General features: G+C 49.7%; 1 protein-coding gene across 1 annotated transcript in view; it reads left to right on the top strand.

The window, feature by feature from the left end:
- ITPR1 (inositol 1,4,5-trisphosphate receptor type 1) overlaps positions 1-23421 on the top strand; it is a 329901-nt gene that overhangs the window by 235523 nt on the left and 70957 nt on the right. The window contains exon 42 of the mRNA XM_082638311.1: positions 21739-21919. Coding sequence (XP_082494437.1) covers positions 21739-21919 — 181 coding nt within the window. The remainder of the gene's footprint in view (positions 1-21738; positions 21920-23421) is intronic.

Below are 23421 nucleotides of genomic sequence, written 5' to 3'. Positions count from 1 at the left end.
CTGTCAGGAAGCTGGCTGCGGATTCAGCTGAGAGAGAGACAGGTCCCTCGTCCAGGGGCTTTTCCCTTGCCACACACTTATTTTTTGTGGTTGGCTTAAGACGTCAGCCCAGGAGCGAATATTCGATAGGAAATCTCCCACCCCTTCCAGAAGAAGTCACCACAAGAAGGCACTGAGCGGGGAGCACGCTGGACTGGAGGCCACCCCTGACCCCAGTGAGCGGAGATCGGGGGCAGGAAGGGTGCTTTGCTTTGCCTTTGCGGGAGATGGGAGACCAGCTGGTGAGGAAGATCAGCCTTGGTTTGACAGGACAGCTACCCCGAGGCGGAGGACGAGGAGACTGGTGTGCAAGCGAGTTACGTAAAAGGGTGTTGTGTTTGGCAGCCAAGTCAGAAATGAGTCACTCGGGAGCGGTGTTTTCTGACCTCGGGTTTTATCCATGTGGGAGAAGAGCACGGCCAGCAGTGGAGTCAGGAGACTTTCTCCCCAGCCTTGGGGGGTGTGGGAGCCGTTGCCATGACAATAAGAGGAAGGCAGGTGGCCCCGCCCCCTGTGCCCTTTGGCCGAAGCCACCAGGGGTCTGGACGGCGAAGCTGCCCAGCTTGGTTCAGGGAGGGCTGCAGGCACTGCCAGTCGGCCCTCCTTGGAGAACGGGTGGCGTGAGGTCAGGGACTTTGGGGGACACTGGCCAGAAGGGCAGGCGTAGCAGGGGAGGGAGCTTGGCCTCCAGAGTGGAAGCACCTGGGCTACAATTCCGGCCCTGCCCCTGCCAGCGGGGTGACCTTGGACTTTCTCAGGATGCTCTGAAAGTCAGTTTTCTCATCTGTAAACCATGAGTTAGGAAACCTGAGTCCCTTCCTTATGCAGTTATTGAGAGGATTAAACAGGGTCACTTGGTGGGGGCAGTAGAGGGCGTGGCTGCAGGAATGAGCCGCTGCCCTGGGGCTGGTTTGATGGAGGGACGAAGGTCTCCAGCCCTGCTTCTCACCTCCCACGCCAGGGCTCAGGGAAAGTCCTCGACCCCCCAGTCCAGCTCCTGCCTGGGGAGCAGGACGGTGTCCGTCCCCACCTCACAGGGCTCCTGGGATGGTCGGACAGGGTGATTCACCGAAAGTGCCTCACTCAGTGCCCAGGTCATAGAAGGATCTCAAAATGAGGTGGTGATTTTTTGTGTTAATACAGTCTTTATTATTTAAAAATGAGCTTTGTTTTCTTCAATTTGTTCTCCGTCAAAAATCCAACTTCTGATGTTTTGCTTCTGTCTAGTGGTCGATGATCCAGTGGGCCTGGGGGGTGTGCTGTCGTATGTTGTTTTCACACACTGTTCACCTAAGTCCCTCTCACTCTTTCTGTATTTGAGCTAACTTTAGAGGTCCAGGAGGCTGGGAGGCTTCATTGCTTCGGGTACTGGTCCCTTATCCTGCCGGACGTTCTGGGTGAAGCAGAAAGCAACAGGCAGTCCAGTTACCTGCTCCCTGACCCAGGACTTTTTCTTTCCTTCTCTGTATTATTTTTATTATTACTTTTTGGTCTAAGTCATCCTTGGACATAGGCCCTTCCTCTCCATTCCCAGGAAACTGGTGTGTCACTGAACAAGAGTCTTTTAGGATTATTGGTCTAGACCAAGGTTTTGCAGTGAAGACTCAAAATCCAAAAGTAGTTCCCATTGTTGGGAATATAAGACTTGAATGAACGCCCCCAGCTGTCCAAGTGGTGTGAGCCCTGGATGATGCACGGACCTACTGCAGTTCAGGACGAAACATTACTGCAAAGATGGCCAGCATGTTCTTTGTCACTTGGGTTTGAGAAGCACAGTCCTGTTGGCGGTGGTCCGAGGGGAAGATGTGCCCACCGGCTCGTGCCTGTAGAGGAACTGGAGACTCCATGTTACTTTTCTTCTTTCCTGAGTAGCAAAGCCAACAGTGTAGGCAGAAGTGGACAGTTCCGTACGTGTGCTCTTCTGGCCTTCCCTAACAGGACTGCAGTCGTTAGGGAGTTGGGGGGAGATCTTTGGATACAAAGTGTTAATCTTCTTGCTTCCTAGAAAACCCTTAAGCAGGAATTAGTTTCTAAGAGGAGGTATCTTCAGAGGAAACCTCGGGTTTTCCATGATCTCCAAAATTTGACTGAGGAGCAGAAAAAAAATGTCAGAGAAGACTGGAAGATTGTTGTCACCGTGCCTTCATTGTATCCTATTAAATCCACAAGTCGAAATTGTCCTTCAGCTCTAGCAAGAGGTCCGTGTTCTTCCTAACTTTCCTTAGTGACTTCTGAGGATGGAGTGCCTTCTTAGGAACTTAGGAACTTCTAAGCTGACACCAAATTCTCCTCTGTTGGCTTATGATACGTTGGTCCAGGGCCTGGCAAACTATGGCCAGCAGGTCGAATCCAGCCCGACGCCTGCTTTTGTAAATAAAGTTTTACTGGAACACAGCCAGCCTTACAATAACCTTTAGTGTTGTCCTTGGCTGTTCTCACGCTGCTGGGGCAGAGCTGAGGGGTGGTACCGCAGACCGAATGGCCGGCAAATCCTAGAATATTTACCGTTTGGACCTTTATGGAAAACCTCTGCCAGCCCCTGTGTTTGTTGAATCTCTGCTGTCGAGATAGAAGCTGCTTAAGGAAAAGAACCATGTCTTAATCCCTCTGTTCTGTGTCCTTCACCCCCTGGTAGAGCAGTGATAGGTTTGTGGTAAATATTCACCAGATGAGTAATAGCCTAAGTCCCCTGAGAGTCTGGCCACTTGCTCAGCTTATAAATGGAAACTCAGGGAAAGAGAGGCCTCTCCTTTTTCTTTCGTTTTTTGATTGGAGGGGTGATCTCCCCTTTCCCTTGACTGCCTCTGCGGGAATATATTCCAGCGCCCTGCTTACCACTTTTTAATGCAGATTTGGAAGGCAGACTCGGGCAGCTCCTTCCCGAGGGGATTTGTATACATGGCTCAGGAGTCCAGAGCTTTCATCTGGAAGCCCTGTCTGACCGTCCACCCCAGGGTGCCACACTTTACGTCAGTCACTTCCTGATGGCCTGACGCTGTGCTATTTCTGTGCTTCCTCTGGAGGTTTTCCTCGTGGTGGACAAGGGACTCCTTGGGACACACACAGTTAACCTTCAAATACGTGAGATGCTGGCGCCTGGTCTCCAGCCTATTTGTCGTCTTTTTCTCCAAGCTCCCTGGGTGACCTCATCCATCCCCATGGTTCCCAGCTACCATTTATGCCAACAGCTCCTGGCCCTACCTCTGTGATCATCTCCAGATTTCTGCGCAAATCGCTGTTGGGCATCTCCACCTGTGTTAACTCTCAGTTCACGTGACCCCAAGCGTGCCCATCCCCTCCCGTCCTCCACCCCATTGGCCTTCTTGTGTTCTGTATCTAGGTCAGTGGACCTCCCACCGCCACCTGTGCAGTCACCCGAGCTGGAAACCTTGATGTCATCCGTCTCCTCCCTCTTGATTTTCATCAGGAACTCATTCTGCGTCCACTCTACCTCCCAGTATTCTATTAGTCAGGACTTAGTTCAGACTTGTAATGAGCCAGACAGTTGACACCTGGAGGCTGCATGACCTGCCCAAAGTGACCCGGCTGGGGCTGGGGGAGCTGGGGTTGGAAACGAGCCGCTCTGGCTTCAGAATTCCTGCCCCTGACCAGCATCCTATACCATCTGCCAGCACGGGTCATCTGAGTTCTCAGCCCGAGATGGGCTCTTCAAGGCCTCCCTGCCTCTGGACATTTCTCTCTTCCATACTGCTGTCAGTGATGCCCACCCCTCCCCACCAGATGAAGGCCGGACCACCTCATTCCCTGTCCTAACAGCCTTCCGCGGAAGGTCAAATCCACTGCCATGTTTCTGCGATCCACTGGTGCCCACGTGTCTAGCCCTGCCTGGGTTCCCACGCTCACCCCCACGTTCATTGTCCTGTGGCTGCACCCTGCTCATTTGCCTGGCCCTGGCCTTGTACTCAGATGCCTCTGCTCCTTGTGGGACGTGCCCGCTTTCCCTTTGCCTGGCACGCTCCCTGAGCCCTGTTTAAATTGCCTCCTGCTCTGGGAAACTTCTTGATCCCCTGAGGCAGAAGTAGTGGTCTCTTTGTCTGGGCAGTTCATTTACTTAGCAATCACCACTCTTGAAATGGAGGCTCATTGTAAGACCCGAGGAGGCAGAGATCAAGTGTGTCTTCACCCCCAGGCTCCCCAGAGAAGTCTCTGCATGTGTTGGATGAAGGGAGGTCAATCTGTACGTAACAAATACACATAGAGAATCCTGCTCTGTAGGGTTACTCTGGGGATTAAATGAGATAATATATGGAAAGCACACAGCAGCTCAGAATGGTGCCTAATGCGTAGTCATTGCTCACAGTTTCTTTTTGGTTGTATGTCTTCCTCTCCTCCCCCCTCCCCCCACCCAAGAGTGTAATTTCTCCCAGGGTCAAGCCTCAGTCTTACTTCCCAGCACCTGGACCATGGTGGGTGCTCAATAAATGTTCCCTGAATGAATTAAAGACTGGACTCTATGTCGCCACCGTGTTACGTTCGTCATCTTGTTCTTTTCCCAATATAAACATGAGGATGTGAAATGTGAAAATGTGTTGTTAACGGTTATCACAATTTTAAAGAGGCACTTTCTTTAGGTGAGAGAAGGAGTTAAGTTTATCTGAACCCAAGGGAAATATATAATGTCAATTTGGAGAAATCTCCTTGTGATGCCAGAGATTCTTGATGGATCTTTTCCTTCTTCTTTTCTTCTTTATAGTAACTATAGTTGGTGGTAATAATAATGAGTACCAGAGTCTGAATGCTCACGTGCCAGGAGCGAGGCTTGGTGCTTTCTCTGCATGATCTCATTTACTCTGCGTGGTGGTCCTGTGTGGGCAGGTACTGCCTGGACCCGTTTTTGCTCAGCGGGAAATAGAGGATCTGAGAGGTCAAGTTGCTTGCTTAGGGTTACAGAGCTAGCTGGTAGTTGTATCAGGGTTTGTTTCAACCCCACGTTCCCCAGGGAAGTCTCTGCATGTGTTGGGTAAAGGGAACTCGATCTCTACGTAATGAATAAATATAGAGAAGAGCCGGAGTTCTCAGCCCTTCTGCAGAATTTGTGGCTTCTCTCTCTTTGTTTTTCTTTTTGTTAGTGGGCTCATTGTGGAGGGCGGTCTGCCTTCCAGAGAAGTCCTGAGATGGCTTGTGTGTCTTTGCTTTGGTTACATCACCGGCCTGTGTATGACAGAGAAGAGAACCACGAAAGACTTTACCTTTCAGGCTGGGCATCTCATTTGCCAAATAAAAATTATATGTGCCACACATGCTGCTTCCCCTCTGGCGGGTTCCAGGGTCTCAGGTCCATGAAAGTTAATGGGAAGGAAGGTCTCTTGCATAACTTCCTCTCCGTGGAGACAGAGGGCAGCTCACTGAATTAGGGCTCCTAAGAAAAGTTAGATTATATTGCTACAATTTTTGATTTTCACTTGCATCTAAAGGAGCATATGTACTTTGGTGTAATGTGAGGCTTATTAGAGCTCATCTTTTGCCCATTTTGCATGAAGAAGCTCCATGCACTGGATTCTCCCCATATTCAATTCTTGGGCAGGTTGAAGAATGTTTATGTGTTGCAGAAGGAAAAGGAAAGGACTTGTTGCCTTTATAAAGTGCCCATTCCAGGGCAGGCACAGCGCATGGTGCTGCTATGTACTTGATCTGGGCTAGGTGGGATAGCCCCAATTCTGGATGAGAAAACTGAGTCCCAAAAGATCGAGGGAGGTCTTACGCAAAGTCACCCAGTTAGTAGAGCTGAGATTCGGTACCCAGGTCTATCTCCCTCAAAAACCTCTTGACTTTCTACCATGCTGGACAGCCTTGAAGTTGCATGGGACCAATGCCAGGGAGTTCATCAGTGCTCCACATCCACTGTGGTGCTTTGCATCCTCCAGAGCAGCACCTTCCTCCTCATTGTTGGGAGCGGGTAGGCAGCGCTGGTTATTTGATCTGAGAAGCAAATGGTCACTGCTTGGTCATGCAGTGAATTCTCTAAGTCAACTTAGGAACCACATGATGGAAGCACGTCCAGTTTTATAATAAGGTATGAGTTTTTCTGTAGTTGCCACTGGTGTCCTTTCCCTGGTCAGAGGAGAACTTGTCCCTAACACAGGAGAGGCTCATGCTTGGTTATGTTTCTCTTAGTTTTCTGGAATCCATGTTGCGGGGAGTGGAGGGGCAGGAGAGTGAAAGCTGGGGTGCATTGCAGATGGCTGCGGCAAACCCCTCTACTGTTTGCAGTTAGTGGCTGCATGTGTGAGTCGTATGCCTGTCTTATATTTACAAGAGGAAATATCCCGTTTAATTTTCTTTTTGCACCAAGAGCCCAAGTGTTCAGAGAACATGGTGTTTTAACACTCCCTCGGTTATCAGCTGCAGAGCGGAGGTTGTATATTGTCACGTACAGTTTTCTGAGTGTATTTCTACATTGTTACCTGGCAACATTGCCACGTCGGGACAGGAAGATGTATTAGTTCCTACCAGCTCTGCGCTGTTTATATTATAGAAGGTCGATGGTGTTTTCCTCACAGGAATTTAGAAGAGGAGAAGGCTTGGGCTAATAGGGCTCAGTTGAGAGATGAGCTGATGTGCTGACCTAGGACCAGGGGTTCAGTGGGGGATGGTGGCTCTTGCCCTGCCTGGATGGATACCTTGTTGTGTTGTTGACCGCCTCCCAGTTCTGATGAGAAGGGAAATCCCATGGTACGGATGAGAGCCACAGCATCCCTTATTGGGGTCACCCTCTGAGCTGCTTATATCCCTACGGGGTCTTCTGTTTAGCGGATAGGATGCGTTAAAGGCCCTGTGGTTCAGAATTTGCGTGCCTAGTGGGGCCTCGGGCCATCATAGCACCCATGCCCTGTGTGATTAACCCCATCCCTTGAAGAGACTGGTGTTCAAAACCCTTGCATCATGGGTTTGAAAGTCCTCTCGGTTGAAGCCGCACGTTCAAAGACTCAGAAAATGCTTACTGAGACCAAGGGCATTGAATTCTCCAGCACCTGTAACATTTCTTGAAAAATGCTTGAGAGGGAAAAGTTCCCATGGTAACAGTTTTTTGAAAGAGTCTTGTGGCATCACTAGGTTAGACAAGATAGCAGAGTAATGGGGGTTCAGCAGCACAGCCTGTAAGCACACGCTCCTTTCAAGCTACCTCCCGGTGAAGGTGCCAGAGCAAGAGTCTGTGCAGGAGCCCCGGCAGCGCTGGAGGCTCCGACCGGGTTGGGGTAGACCTCAGGGCCTCCCGTTGGTGTTTCCCTCTGCACTTCTCACCTCTGTTGGCCTCCCTAAGGAGGAGGCCTTTGCATTCCACTGGACTCTTACTGTCTTACCTGTAGAGAAAGAAAAAGACAACTGAGTCTTCCTGGAGGTATTTAGAAACCATCAGTTGGCTTTAAATGTATGTATTTTGAGTGCCCTGACCTCCTTTGAAAACCCAAGTCCTCCTGTATTTGGTTTCACACGGTTCTCTGCGCTTGGGTGTTAATACAACTCCTGGCATCATCAGAAATCTCCTCAGAGGACGCCACAAGATTCCTTAAAGTTTTATTCTACAGCTAGTAGATTTTTTTTTTTTTTTTTTTTTTTTTTTTTATACCTGAGGAGGACTTGATCCTGAGGGTTCCGAGCTCGGATGATCCTCCTGAGTGTGGAAATCTATAGCTAACTCTTTAAACTTTAAGATGATCCCTAACTGGCTTTAAGTCCTCAACCCGCAAGCTGAAGAAAACGCTGCAGAAAAAAAAAAAAACAAGGTCATGCTGCATTTTTTTGGTAAGCACAGGAATCAACAAAGAGATGTTATATAACTTCTATTTATATCCTCCCTGCTCACTATCTGCAGGCAGACAAGAGTCGCTGAGAAGGGATTTAATGAGCTCTCCGGGTTTGCTCACCTTCCTGAGCTGGTAGGAACCAGCTTGTTCTCAAGTGCGTCAGCAAAGAATCTGGCTGTGGGTGGGCGGCCAGGGTAGGTGGACGGACTTGTTGCCATGGTGTTCTTTAATTCCCCTGTCTCTCAGCCATCTCGCTCCCCCTTCCCTGACTCCTTCTTCTCCCCACCTTTTCTTTTCTTTCTTTTTTTTCCCTCCAATCTCTCAGCTTGCTTGTTTCTCACGCCTAGCTCAGTATTCTTGGAGCTGTCTCCAGAAACAGAATATTTTCCTTTTCCCCCTAAGAGTTCCCCATCGTGTAGCTCTAAGACATCAGAAGGGTTTTGGCTACGGTGTCTTTTCTCTCACCCTCACCTATTTCTTTTCCTAGGATATTTTTCTTTCTTACCAGCCCCTTCATGATAGGGACCTGTCCTGGGAGGCTTCAGGCTCATCCGATAGAAGCTTACCCTTTACTCTCGGGTGGCCCCTGAACTAGATGGATTCCATTGCCCATTGGGCAGACCGTCGCTCTGCCCTAGAGAAGGAGGGCTGTTGGCATTTCCGTAATCCTCCTTGTGCTCTTGCCCTGGTTGGGGTGACACCTCTTATCTCATCTAGCACATTGTAAGATGGAACCACATGAAAACAAAGGAAGGCGTTTGTCCCACAGTGATAATTCCTGGAGCTTGGGTAACTTCTGTTACCTGAAGGTTGCAGGTTGAGATTACTCAGCCTGCACTAAAAAAAAGTGGCTGCTCCATCCAATTCTCAGCAGGGAAGCAGAACTGCCCTCCTGAGAAGCCCCCGGTGGCAGCTCCGGGGGGTGTCCACCTGCACCCTGGCTGCTCTGATGGCTTTGCCTTGTTAGTCACATTCCCACCAGAGCAGAGACATTTAAAAGACGTGAGTTAGGGAGGTTATAATGAAATGTTCTTAGAAAAGAATAAGTAGTTCCCGTGAGGATAGGCTTAAAAAAAAAACAAGGCTGAAACCCACCCCTGCCTTGCCCAAGAGTTGTGCAATTCTTAATAGCAGTAGCCTGTTTGAATAATCAAAGGCGAACTGACTTCCCCTTAGTAACTTCTGTTAGAGCCATCTGCATAAAATATCCCCAGATTCCAGACCAAGAAGGCAACTTTTTTCCCCCCCTCTGAGTAACTGGAGGGGCTTTCCCTTTGGAACTTTTCCAGTCGAGCTAACTTCATGGTTGAGAATACTTTCTCATTAGAAACTGCCAGCGGCTAGAGTCCCGACATGGGGGCCTTAAAGACATGTCACTCACAAGCCTGGACCCTGAGCACTCTGAGAACCTAAGTGACATTCACAGCTGGCATCGGCATTTCTGCCATGACTCTCCTTCTCACTGAGAAATCTATGCCCACGTGCATTTCCTGAGTCCTCTAAGTTCCTCTGTGAACGTGTCAGAGCCTCTCTTGATGTTTCTCCCAGTTACCTTTGCCTGGGTTTTAAATTTGTCATCAAGATGTCCCAGATGCCAAAGGGGAGAGTCCTGTAAACCATCTGATATCTTCAAGCCACTTGTTTTCCTTTGAATTCAGGACTTAAAAATTTATATTGCTGTTGGAGGATGGTGCTTCAGTTGCCCTCACCATACGGTGTTTGAAAAATGTGTTTTCATTCGCCTCCTTGCAACACAAGCCCACAGACTGTTCGGCCCCGAGCTTGTGGTTACCAAGTCAGGGGTGTGAGCCAGGTTCTGAGATGGAAGGTCTACGAATGATTGTCCTTCCCCGCCCACCTTAATAATGCAAGTGTCAGCGAGGCCAGAGTAGTTAACAGTTAACTAGATGGATTAGGATCCCCAGCCAGCCTGAGCCCATCGCAGGGACCTGGGCACAAACCTGAGAAGCCTCTGAGAGGTGAGACCGCCACATTAGCCTCCTTCAGCTGGCCTTTGGCATTCGGCATTTTCCCCGCTTGGCAGGATTTTGAGCTTTCACGGACAGGGATCTTTTGGTTATTGAGTTAAACTTCACCTGCCATAGATGCAAAGCTGGACTCGATTTAAGTTTTGCAGGATTGCACGTCCTTCAGGACTGTTGTGCGTTCATTAAGATAGCAGGTATTGATGGAGCACCTGCTGGGTGCCAGGCACTGGATGAGGTGGCCGTGACACGGTCTGGACTGAGATCATAGAGGGCCTGCCCTCGAGGAGGTTATAGTCTAGCAGGGGAGATGGATCGTAAGCCAGTTAACAATTAAATAAGGGAGAAGCGTGAAGAGGGAAGAGTGTCATAGAGAAGCCACTTAGGGTGGTCAGAGGAGGCTTCTCCAGGGAGATGCATTTAAGCCCAGACTTAGCAGGCGAGAAGAGAACAAGTGGCGTGAAGAGCAGAGGGCAGGAGCGTTCAGACAGATGGGTTGGCACGAGCCAACATGTTGCAGGAGCTGAAGGAAGCCAGCGTGGTTGGAACATAGCACTGGGGGGGTGGGGGGGCAGGGGCGCGGGGCATGAGACCACTGCTCGACCCAGGTACTGAGCTTATCATCAGGTGGGCGGCTGAATTAGGTGATCTCCACGGCCCCTGCCAAGCCCTAGTCAGTGCTTCTAAAGGGCACCAAGTTGGCTCGGGCTGTAACCTACTTGGATACACGTTACTGATGCCAGAGCCATAATCTATTAAGCAGCACTTACACAGATGAGTGCTGTGTAATTTTACCCCGCCATCTCCATCCGTCTGGCCATCTGTACCTTTTACTCTCGGATCCCAAGGATGTTCTCTGCAGCCATATGGGCCCCCTGATGGGCCAGTACCCAGTGAAATGGACCTGCTGGGTTGGGAGGACTGAAAGTCCTGGAGCGTGTCCTTTGGGGTTCAGACCAGGACTGAGACCTGAGAGGTCATTTGATCGAGCAGAGGACAGCGGGTGATGGTGAGCCCTCCGTCAGGAAGGTGCTCGCTTTGCTTGATGTTTTGCTGTTTGCCAGCCAACGTCCTTTCCCCCGACAGGCCAGGGTATATTTATTTCTTTTTGGATGTTATCCGTCGAGCAGGTGTGTCACAGTTCGGTTTGTTGAGAGTGGGGAAGGGAAAGTGTCTGGTACAGAACACCTACCAGGTGCAGGCCCTGTGCTGGGCTTGCACTGTGTTACCTTCTTGATTCCATCCTTCAGGCCTCTTGGGTGGCACTTCCCCTCCTCCTTCCTCCGTTACAGATGAGGAAACCGAGGCTGCAGGTTCATAAATGCCCTGTCCATACCTGCCCAGCTCCTCAGCCACCCCTGTCCACCTGTTTGTACCTTGCTGAGTGTGCAGGACATGGAGCCCTTTCTCTGAGCCCCTGCTGCTCTCCGTACAAACACAGAGAATGGGTGTGCAAAGGATTCTTCTTGACGTCGACATAAAGCTCAATGCAGTTGGATGCCCTGGGGAACCTTGGTGATTTTAGGGCAGAAAATGTCCGTCAGTGTTGATGGATCGGCCCTCAGGTACCCGGGCTAGAAATAAGACCAAAGAGCGAAGGTCTTATCCTCCGACTCCCGTGTCAGTTCTTTCTTGATAACACGGATGGAACCCCCAAGTGAGGCAGGAAGGGACAGCAGCCGCGTCGCCCCTAGGCTCTGGGCAGGGGACCCACCTGAGCCCTCCTTTGCTGATGCCCGGGGTGCGTGTCTTGCTGATGGAGTTTTTGCAGCACCTCTTGCATTGTTCTTTTCACGTCTCATGATACACATTGGAGGCCCGCTGAGCAGGCCTCTGTCTCCCGTCACAGATCCCACAGCGAGGCTGTGGGCAAGCTGACACGAGACCTGAGAGTGTCACCTGAACCACCAGAAGGCACTTTCGTTAAATCATAGAATCAGTCCTGGAGGGCACCCTTGGAGACTAGTGTGCGTCTCCAGCAGCCCCAGACGTTTACTGATACTGATTTTCTTCTTCTCTAGTTGAGTAGATGTCTGGAGACCGAGATTCCAAAGCCTCCCTGAGTACTTTAACAAAAGTCGTCCCTGAGGTCTAACCAGAGCCTCGTCTGCTTCACGGTGCCTTTCTTTTTTATAAACCTCATGTTGGCTTGAAGAGCCACCAAAGTACCTTCTTGTACTTAAAGAAATTTCCCAAGGAGGTCCCTGCCGCAATCTCCCATCGCTTCAGGCAAATTTGGGGTTGCTTCTGTTTCCCATTTTACTGGTCATCATTGTTTTTCTCTGGAGGCTCTTTGTTTTCCTGCTTTGGGCCGGAAAGGACAGACGGCTGTGCCAGCGCACCCCACAAAATATGCTGGCCTTTGGCTTCTGTAAGGAGGTTTGAGAATTGAACCCAGGGAAAATTTGGAGTCCCCTTAACTTCTTGTCCCTGGGTCTTCTAGAATGAAGGCTGATCTGCCTCCCTGAAATCTGTGTGATTTTACTCTTAAATATTGCTAGAGATGTTATCGCTGACAGTTTACCTACACATACAGGGGCTTTGTAAGATAACACCTTCAAAAAAAATTTTTTTTAGGAAGTACAGTTTGTTGGTTGAGGTGTCATGGATGAGTATGTGAGAAGCTGTCAGTGTTCTGATCTACACGGGAGAGGGGGGACCAGACTGCTTACCAGATCGGGCAGACTTTCCTGGCCAGTGCTGTTTCCTGTGGGCCCCGGGGGACAGGTAAGGAGAGGTGTTAAGCTCTCAGGTCTCAGAAGAAAAGTGGTTCTTAGGGAACAGGTGGGACTTTGCTGCTTGCTAAAACCAGAATTAACTCACCTTGAAAAGCATCGTGAAGATCCAGTGCTTTGGTATTGACCTTGGAGCTCAGGCCCTTCCCTGGAGCCCAGTGCCCAGATTAATTTGGTCTTCCTTGTCCTCCAGCCCCTCTCTCAGGCCTTGGGAATCAACGATAAGTGGACGGTGGCCTCCGTCCAGCCCTGGCAGGGAAGAGGAGTTGAAACATGCTGTTTATGTCTGAGTTATTAAGAGATGGCTCTACAGTTTGGATGAGGGAGGAACTCTTTTCAGAAAAATGAAGTTGAAATGTCAGTGCCTTTACAAAAGACCCATACTTCGTTCACTTCATCACTTCCTTCTTTTCTGTTTTAAAGTTTATATTATTTCTGAACTCATTAAAGCTGACAACATCCTCAGAGACATTGGTGAGCTGAGACTTGCAGATGTTTACTGGTTGAAACCCATCAAACCTTGCTAAAAAAATGTCCTTAGAGTGAGTGATCATTTATACCAGGGGAGTGTTTGATTCTTAATGCCCTCTTCACTAATTATTAGATTCTTTTCAAATATCATACTTTTCCTGAAGTCAAGAATAGTTGAAAATATTGGAAAAACAGTTCATGTTGAAAGGCTTGGGCCTGTCCACGGGGAGGGTCTGACACCATTCTGCCTTGGGTGTATTACACTTTGAGAAGTGGAAGCAAAAACATTTGTCTCTGTGTCTAATGGAATCTGAATGGCATCTGTAACTAGTGGAATTCCAGCTGGATTTTTTTTTTTTAACTTCCTTCATTGTGACAGTTACTGGGAAAGGCTCTTCAGTGTGTTTTTGCTGTCAATTTACAGGCCATCTTGACCTACCAGTACGAGCTGGGCTTGTTTATCTTTGGATGTTTTGGGGACACTAGACTTTGGTCATCACGTAACACCCAGCACATTAGTCGCTCCACCTATCTTACCTGCTAACTGATTTCCTTTGAAAGTGGTGCTGATAGATTATACACCCTGCATTTGAGTAGCTTCCCGTAGTAGTCAAAGTGCGTTTCTCATAGTGTTTCATAACTGCAGCCTTGATGGACCCCCTCCATGTGATGCACGCAGGGCAGGTGGTAAGAGTCATGTTTTTCAGATAAGGAACCTAGGGCACAAATGCAGTTAAGCAACTTGCCCAAGTTCACGTAGCTGGTTATTGAGGAGCCATGGCCAAAATTCAGGTTTCCAGACTTGCAATTCTCCAGGCTCCTGTGCCTAAAGCATGTGTGTTTTATCACCTGGTTCCTGCTACATGATCTTTGGGTTTTGATTGTTGTCATGGGTTTCTAAGAAAGGGACTCAAGACCTACGGTGGTCACTGAGTTCTAGTGGTTCGGTGAACAACCCGTAACACGCAGCCCTGGCAAAGCTTCAACTAGCAAAAGAGGCTTCTTTGGGAGCCCAGATTAACAAGAGCATCAGGCCTTGCGGGAAAGTTGGGGCATTCACATGTGTTCCTACCATGGCTATTCTTTCCTGTGAGAAGAGTCTGTGAGACTCTGCTGTGCAGCTGAGAGACCTGGGCTGGTGGGTAGGGAGTGCGTTATAAAAAGCCAAAAGGTGTTTGGAGTTTGACACACTCTTGCTCAGGTGAGAGGTGTTGAACAAAGCAGGGGCGTTGAGAGCATGGGCTGAGGTGTCGGACCAGTGGGGCTTGAGTCCTGGGGCACCACCACCACCACTTCCTAGCTGTATGACTTGGCAAGTTATTTAACCTCTTTGAGTCTCAGTTTCCTCGTCTGTAAAGTGGGGATAGTGGTAGCCCCTACCTCATGGGGTAGTTAGAAGGGTTAAATGAGATACTGTATACAAAGCACTTAGGTAGGTGCCAAGCAAATCAGAAGGTTTCAATCATTGTTCACTGTAATTTACAGATCAGGGGTCCCCAGGAAGTGATGAAGTCTCAGTTAATCACAGGTATAGGAAGAGAACCCCACAAGGTAAACCCCACACTTGGGTAGCCATTGCTGTCACTCTGTCACTCACAGAGCCTCTGAACAAGCTGGACAGGAATGGGTTGGTCTGTTTGGAGACATCCCTTCAAGTCCTGGAGACTCCAGGGCCGAGGCCGAGGTCCCCGTGTGCCAGAGGCAGAGTCAGAAGAGAAAAAGTCAGCCTCCAGGGAGGAATTTCCATCTGCTCCTGGGAGCACAAGGATTCAGCACTGTTCAGCAGTCACATTTTTCAAATTCTTGCATTTAGCCTGAGAACTTAATTCATTCTGCAGCAGATAAGTGAGCACGCAGAGTGAATGTCATGGGCTGCGTACCAGGCAGTCAGATAGAAAAGCTCATTCTCTGGAGTCTCTGAAGGCTCAGTGTGAGGGTTTCTAGAAGATGGACTGCTGCCGGGTGACATGCTTTCCTTTGGGGAAGGATCAAAGTCTCAGAGCTGTCCCAGGAGCGCCGGGGGCTGCTCCCCCCATACCGCCCCCTCTCCCGCCAGACCCGTCCTGGATCCCATCCACCTCTGCTTCCTGCCGCTGCCACTTCCTTTATCTGAGATGCTCGTAAAGGGCTCCTCCCGTGTCCCTGCAGGTGCAGGCTGGCTGGCTGGCTCTGGGTCCCAAGGTTCCAAGACTGTCTTTGCCCTCCTTCCCCCAAGTCTCCGAATTCTGGGGAAGACGGCTTTTCAGTAAGGTGCTCACTCGCTCACCTTCCCTGTTGTATGTCCAGCACATGGCGAAGGCCCGTGCCTCCCATTCTTCTCCCCACACCCCATCCTGCACAGTGTGACCTCTTGCACCTAAAGAAAGGAGTCCCCCCACCCCATCCTGCACACTTCCGGCCTGTTGTTTAGAGGAGCTGCCAGTTGTCTGCTGGTCCCTAACTTCGGGCCGCCTCTGGTTTCAGGAGCCGGGGGGACCTGTCATAAATCACGTTCCTTTCCTTTGCAAGGACTTGGCTGGGCACAGAGGGTGGCTGCCAGGCTAATTAAGGGATATCTTATTATTTTCAAGAGTGATCTGAAAGGGTGGTCTCCTTATTATTTTAAACTAAGACCTCAGTTCTTCAGTCCCCATACAGCTCAAGCAGCTCGAGGAGGGCAAACTGTGTCTGCTTGACAGTTACCTGAGAGCAGGAATGAAATTCGAGCTGCTTGCTGTGTCAGCCAGTCATCCACCACCGAGCCTGGGCAAAGGGACTGGCTCGAGTAGGCAGGAGACGTGGGCTCTGTGTGGCCTTGAGATGTCTGTTACCCCCTCTGGGCCTCAGTTTCCTCATCTGTAAAATGTGAAGGGCTGGACTAAATGAGTAGTTCCCAAACCACGTCCTGTGGAGCCCTGGCGTTGCAAGGAGGAGTTGCAGTGATGTGAGGGGCTTCCTCCCTGCTGTGTTTCAGGCTGAGCAGTTCTGCCTGTATCTCTCGTATACCCGGGTCCTTATGGAAGGTGGTGTTAGGGGACAGAGGAGAAGCAGGGTTTCCCTGCTGGGAAAAAAACATCTGGAAATGTCTGGAATAGAGTGCTTCCAGCTTTAACATTCTGTGATCCATATTTTCTGTTTTGTGGGCATTGTTTTTAAGCCTGGCTTACAGTGGCCATACCTGGGTCCCCTCCCACCTCTGTCCCCCAGAGCTTCCATGGAGGTGGCCGCTGCAGGTGGTCACTTTCTCACCTGGCCCAACCCCGGCTTCCTTCCCTAAGGCCACTCCAAACATGGACCTGTTGTCCGTGATGTTGGCATTGACGCTGTGTCTGCCCCCAAACCCACCCTCGCTTTTTTGGAGTTGCCTGCCGATCACTGGGGCTGGTGTTCCGTGTGATCACTAAGAAGGCAGGCGGTGCACAGGGCCTTGAGTGCAGAGGCAGGGAGCGGGCGTGGCTCTGCCACACGTCAGCTGCCCTCTCCTGACCCCAGCTCTCCTGTCTATAACGTGATGGATTTATGAATGGTGATATCTATCTTGACAATCTCCTAGAACGCTGATGAGACAGCTCATGTGAAGAGGGCTTTGGAATCACATGCGATTTGGAGATAAGCAGAGGGTGAAGAAAGATGGGCCATGAGGGCGGCAGACGCAGATCCCTCTGCAGGGGGAGATGGCCTCTGAGGGTGGCCCCTTGTCTGGACAGCCTTGACAGAGTTCTCTAGCCTTCGGGTAACAAAGCAGTTTTTTTTCCCCTTCTCTTCCTTTTTATTGTGATGTGATTTACATACAATAATATGTAGAGATTTTAAGTGTACAGTTTGATCAGATTTGACAGATGTTTATACCTATCGTATTTGTTTTCAATGGCTGCTGTAACGAATTACTAAAATCTTAGTGGTTTAAGACAGCCAGATTTTTTATCTCACAAGTTCGACATGAGTCTTAACTAGACTAAAATCAAGGTGTCAGCGGGGCTGCATTCCTTTCTGGAGGCTCGGGGGGAGAATCCGTTTCCCTGCCTTTCCCAGTTTCTAGAGGCCCCTTGGCTGTGGCCCCTTCCTCATGTTCAAAGCCAGCGATGCTGAGTGGAGGTCCTTCTCACACCATATCACTCTACCCTCCTGTTCTACTTTAAAGAACCCTTGTGATGACACTAGCCCCTCTGAATAATCCAGCATAATCTCCCTATTTTAAGGTTAGCAACCTTAATTCCATCTGCAACCTTATTCCCCTTTGCCATGTAAGGTGACATATTCACAAGTCCCAGGGATTAGGGTCTGGACATCTTTTCAGGGATGGGGGCGCATTATTCTCTCTACCACACCTGTGTGACCTCCACCCCAATCAAGACATTTCCTTCACTCCAGAAAGTTCTCTTGTTTCCCTTTTAGTCACTTCCCATTCACCCGCCCCCCGTTTTGCTTTCTCTTACCTGGGACTAATGTTGCCTGCTCTAGGCCAAGTTTATTTGGAAGGGGGTGCTCAAACCTGCTGGGTGGGGTGGAGTGAAAAGTTTGGAGAAGTGAAACAGTCTCTCCATGGCTCTTGGCTCTAGGTTTTGGGGGTGGAGGTTGGGGTGTGATTCACTGAAATCACGCCCATGGAGGGAGGTAGACCAGTGCCCATTGAAGAGCCTGAGGCAGGCCGGGGCCGAGTCCCTGCCTGCTCGGGTCTGAGGTCCCACCTGCTTCTGGGGAAACAGTCCTGAGGAGGGCGCTCCCTTCCCGCCCGCAGGTCCTCCGAGCACATTGTGACGGAAGCAGGTGGAATGGACAGGTCTGTGAGCCGTGTGCAGGCCCTGGTCTCACCGAGTCCAGATGACACCAGGCACCAGGGAGGGCCAGCGAGGGTCTGCAGGAGCCCCTGGCCCCGGCCGGCTCCACGGCCCCCATGCCTCCCCCGACACAGCCCCCGATTGGGGACCGGGGGTCCTTAGCTCCTCCACATGCCTCCGTTTTCACTTCTCCTCCCGTACGAGGTACCGGCACTTCCCCCCTGGAGCCCAGATGTCTTCCGTCCAGGGCGTCTGCTGAGCTTCTCAGCTGGGGCCCCTGTCAGCCCTCGTCGCTGCTCGGCCGCTTCCCGGGCCCGTGCCTCTCACGGCGTCCTGGGAAGACGACATCTGTCACGCTGTGGGCTTCTCGGGCGTGCTCCACGCCTGCTGCACATTATCTGAAAGACCCAAAAGGGTCTCCTGATCTCAGAAAAGAGTAATAGTAACAACTGCTTCATCAGGGCCTGTGTGTGAGGTGAGACGCACGAAGGTTCACCCCAGGTTCCCGGCACCTCGTCAGGTCAGCCGTTTGGGAGTGTTACTGTGATTATCTCGGGTCTTCATAACCACCCGGGAAGGGCACACCCTGTTCTGGTGCCCATTTTGCAGATGAGAAGATTGGGGTTTCAGAGACGTCGTCACTTTCTGAGATGACACTGGCTGGTGAGCGGTGGAGCCGAAGGCCGGTCTTTCTGACGGTTCTCACCCCTTAGCTGCTTGGGTGGGGTTTTCACGTGATACTAATGTCATGGTAGTACGAAACCAACACACTTAGCGGGCACTGTGCTAAGCACGTTGTGTGCACCCTGGCAGCCCTTCCACGTGGGTTCAGAGAGGTCGAGTAATTTGCCCAGGGCCACAGAGCCAGTGGATAAGGGACCCCAGCCTTGAACCCAGAGCGTCCAACTGGAAAGCCTGTCCTCCTAACCCCTCCGTTAAGAGACGTTTCCTTCCTTCGAAGCACTGGTGGTATCTCTCCTCTTGCTTCTTACGAAGAGGTGTGATGGAGTTGGTCTCTCGTCTCAGCGTGATGGCCGGGTGCCTCGGAGCCGAGCCCAAGACTCCCGGAATCACCTCTCCCATCCTCCAGCCCCCACCCTTGCTTGATGTCGGTTTTCTGTGCTTACTCATGTCACCGTACCCCACTGTCTACTCTATCGTTTTATTGACCACGTTCTGTTTATAAAGCAGCTTCAAATCCTTGAGGGACGGGGACTGTTATAAACAGTGCAAAATAAATATACTGGCCGTTGCAGAAACGTATGTAGAAGCCTGTAATCCTCAGTGCCTTGCCTTTCTCTCATTTTATAAGAGGTGTCCTTGCCCTGACCCTGTCAGGTGACGTGGGCTGGGTTAACCAGCTAGACCTGAAGCAGTGCATTTGTAGCAGGTGATGGGTGTGTACTCTTGCACTCTTACCGATGACAGATGGCAGGCTTTGGCTCTTTATTTATTTACTTATTTACTTAAAGTGCACTTGTTTTCTTGAATGACCGGAGTGTCCAAGGATGCTTTTTCAGTTGCCTCCATGCCGTGAGAAGACTTAACGGGCAGCATCTGAAGTTCATTGCCCCGAGCAGCCGCCTCCTGTGCAGTCCCCTCCTGACCTCGTGTGGGTGAGATGCTGTGTGACGCCTCTTGGTGGAAAATGTAATCACTGTGTTTAGGTGGCTATAGGTTGAGGTCTTAGTCCCCCGCACACCTCCTCTTGTTTGTCTGCGGAAGCACTGGCTCTCAAAGAAGTGAACAATTGGAACTTGGTTTCTCACATTAGAGGTTATGAGAAATAAGAATCTACAGTATGGTGGGAATTTATTTCTGCCGTGGCCACTGAATATAAGTAGGATCTGATGGTGGGGGGGTAGCGAGTCAAGAGGAGCCATAAAGTGTTGAGTTGTATTCATTCTTTCATCAAATCATTATAGAGCGCCTTCTATGTGCTGGGCCTCTTCTGGGTGTTCTGACGACAGCTGTGAACCATGTAGGCGAGGCTCCTGCCCTCTTAGAGTTTACACTCTGCCCAAGACAGACAGTAAGTAGGTGAACAGTAAATACAAGTGTCGTTTCAGGGGCCAATCGCTATGAAGAATAAAATAGAGCATGTGAGAATAAACAGCTGGCGTGGCTGCTGCGTTAGTAGGATGGTCAGGGGTGGTTTTCTTGAGGAGGTGATGTTAATGCTGTGACTGAAAGACGAGGGGACTCCAGCCATGGGAAGAGCCAGGAAGAACAGGGCAGTGGCGCTGAGTGTCTGCTACTGTTTGCCAGCACTCTGTTGAGTCAGTGGTTAAAAGGCTATTTTAGTGAAAGTCATTCGGGTGACGATCGAATGACTGTGTCTTTTTCCTACCAAGCCGCCAGTTTCATGGGGCGCAGGCCTCTTTTTGCTCAGCATTGTTTCTCCTATAATGGGCGTAATCCCTGACTCATGGCAGGTGCACAGTAAATAGTGGATGGGTGGATGGACACATGGAACGCTGGTTGAATGGATGGACGAACTAGAAGCCTAAAGGAAAACAGAGGGAAGTCAAGGGCAGTGGAGCACGCTGAAGGCTCGAGCTTGGTTCACAGAGTGGGAGCGTTGGAGGACTCACTGACACACAGGATGATGACGCAGAGCAGGAGGCAGGCAGTGACTTGTAACCTGGCGTTTGGGAGTGGCTGGAGAAGAAAAGACAGAACCAGAGAGCACAAGTAGGAAGGCTGGATCCTGTGCTGTGTGTAAGAAACAGCCAGAGGTAAAGAAGAACAGGGAGAGGGAAAAGAAAGGGCACGATCAAGAAGAGCTTGGTGGGCAAATGAGGCAGACATTTGTCAGGGTAGCATATGGGCTAGTGGCTAGAAGAAGGGTCACAGTGACTGCAGTTGCATGTTGGCAGATGGAAACATGGTGGCTCTCGGGGCAGGGGCAGGTGCTGAATCAAGCACTGGGTGTGGGGGGGTGAGAGATGGAGCAGTTCAGGGGCTTCATGAGGCTGGTAAGATGTTGTTTTTTTCTGGGATTGCAAGCCTAGGGTTACCTTCTGTAGGGAAGTGCCATCTTTCCAAATGGGGGAGGATATGAAACTGGCAGAAAGCGCCAACTGGGAGAAGCAAAGATATTGTTTGGAGCTTTGTTTAATTCCGCTGGAAATTGACCGTATTGTATTTTTATGTAAATAATTCACAACAGCGTGGTATTTGCAAAGGGGCGAAAAGAGAGTGCTCACAAATGAAGTTGAGATACCATATTGTGTTTTTATATCAACAATGTATACTATTGCTTGCAGTGGGTCCAAAAACAAATGTGTATTCAAGAGGCGAGCTACCTGTTAATTGTTAGCTTTTTCATCTAACCACCCTTTACCTGCCCTTTAAAACCTGATTCGAAAATCACCTTTTTCAGGACGATTCTGGGATCACTCCAGCCCAATGTCATCCTTGCCACCTCTGAGCTTCTATAATATAATTGTCTGTGTAGCTTCTGGAGCACGTTTTACGCATTTAAGCCCTCCTTATGGGCGTGTCATGCTAACCTGGAATGGAGCCCTATAGGGGCAGGTAGCACGTCTTACTCATCTGTATATATTCACAAGGCTTTGCAAAGAGGAGGGCTCATAGAAGTCCTTAAACACATGACTGGCCCTGCAATGATCACCAAAAATACATTCTGTTTCCATTGTTAGTGGAGTTGATTTATATGTGTGTAGGGGGTTGTGCTTTGTTGGCTGAAGTCTGCCCACCACCCCTTAGCATGCTTCCCAAGCCTATATGACTGATTCAGCCAAGGAGTGGCAGTTTGCTTTAAAGGCTCTGTGTAGAAAACCTCAGGCTGTAGAAGCCAGAGAATGACACTGCATTGAACGGTGTTTAACCCTGGTCCAAAGTTAGACCGTTTTTGAGGTTTTGTGTCTGGCTCTGATCTCCAGGAGGTTTTGGTGTCCTGAGTGGGATTCAGTAACTGGTGTGTCACAGTGTTGAAAAAGCTGTGGGTTTTCCTTGGCAGCACTCCTTTTTCTGCCGGTTGACAGAAGATAAGAAGTCGGAGAAATTCTTCAAGGTCTTCTATGACCGAATGAAGGTGGCCCAGCAAGAGATCAAGGCAACGGTGACAGTGAACACGAGTGACTTGGGAAATAAAAAGAAAGATGATGAGGTAGACAGGGATGCCCCATCACGGAAAAAAGGTAAATGCCCCCCTGCATGCAGCTCTTCAGTCAGCTGGATTGTAAACATGGGAGGAATCCCTGGTTTTCCTTTAGTTTTAACATGACTTCTAGACTCCAGACTGTTTTCTGACTGGGGCTTTCAGAAGAAGAAAACCAATCTGGCTGTGATATAATTCTTCCTGTGTAACCTGAACTGAATTCCTGCTGCTTTGGAGGCTCCTCTTGTTTAAGAAACCAACATACATTCTTCTTTGTCAGACTCAGGGTTTTATTGGCAGGAAATCCATTAATCATCTTTTCCTGTAATTTCCATTTAATGTTAGAGAAAGTTGTGGAATACGCACTTTAAAACTGGCTGTCGTCTTTTGTCAGCTAATCCTCCCTTGTTTTCTGAAATATTTGAAAGTTCGTAAAGCTTTTTATCCATTATCCCCCTTGAAGACAAGTTATACTGGGGAGTGGGGAGACCCAAAAGTGTTGGAGTCAAATGGCCGTGAATAGGTCTGAGTCTCGTTGTTTTAAGTTTAGAGCCGAGTTCCTCAGCCGCAGCACATGGGACATCTGGAGAATCCGTTGCTATCAGGGCTGCCCTGTGCATTGCTGGCTGTTTAGCAGCATATGTGGCCTCGACCCAGTAGATACCAGTAGCCCACCCCCAACTTAAAATCTCTCCAGACATTGCCTGTCGTCCCCTGGGTGGAGATGGGTCAAAATCATCCCTAGTTGATCACCACTGGTCTAGAATGGGAAGAAAGAGAAGAAAAAGAAGAAAGGCTAACATTTACTGAGTACTTTCTATGAACCAGGCACTGTCCAAAGTCCTTTACATGTGTTACTTCATTTAGAACTCAAGTGGACATTGTAAAATCGATAAAATCACTATCCCCATTTTACAGATGCGGAAACTGAGGCATAGGGATGGTAATTAACTTGTAGGATATGGAGCTAGTAAGGATATGGAGCTAGTAAGTACTAGAGTCAGGATTTGAACGCAGGCAGTCTGGCTACAGAGTCCAGTGCTCCTAACTCTATCTAGTGCCTGGTTACCTTACAGGGTTACTCTGAAGATTCGGTGAGGTAATAAACATCAAGTGCTTAATCACGGTGCCTTGGGGCTTAGTAAAGGGCTCCGTCCATTGTTGTGTAAGAACAGTAATTACAGTTTGCTTAGCTTATGTTGACTGTCTCAGGAACATTCTAGAGGAAGACGTCACTGATGTTCTCCCCATTTTACAGATGAGGAAGCTGAGGCCCAGAGTCAGATGTATGAGGTTGACAGAACCTGTACTGCTTTTCCTCTAAACCACAGAGCAAGTGTAGGTGACGTGTTAGAGCCACCAGCAAGCTGGAAGGGCTCAACTTACTTTTAATCCTAAGAGGTGAGAGAAGATGGTGGCTTCTTGGAGCGTTTTGCCAACATTGAGGGACTCTCGGGCGAATTCCAGAACTTAGGTCTCTGAACGTTATCTTTGGCATGGTGAATAGCGTTCCTGGGATTCGGCAGCACTGACCATCTTCCA

Source organism: Mesoplodon mirus, assembly GCF_964341445.2.
Source record: "Mesoplodon mirus genome assembly, chromosome: 12".
Lineage (NCBI taxonomy): Eukaryota > Metazoa > Chordata > Mammalia > Artiodactyla > Ziphiidae > Mesoplodon > Mesoplodon mirus.
Note: the sequence above shows the minus strand (reverse complement) of the source record. Positions and strands in the feature narration are given on the sequence as shown.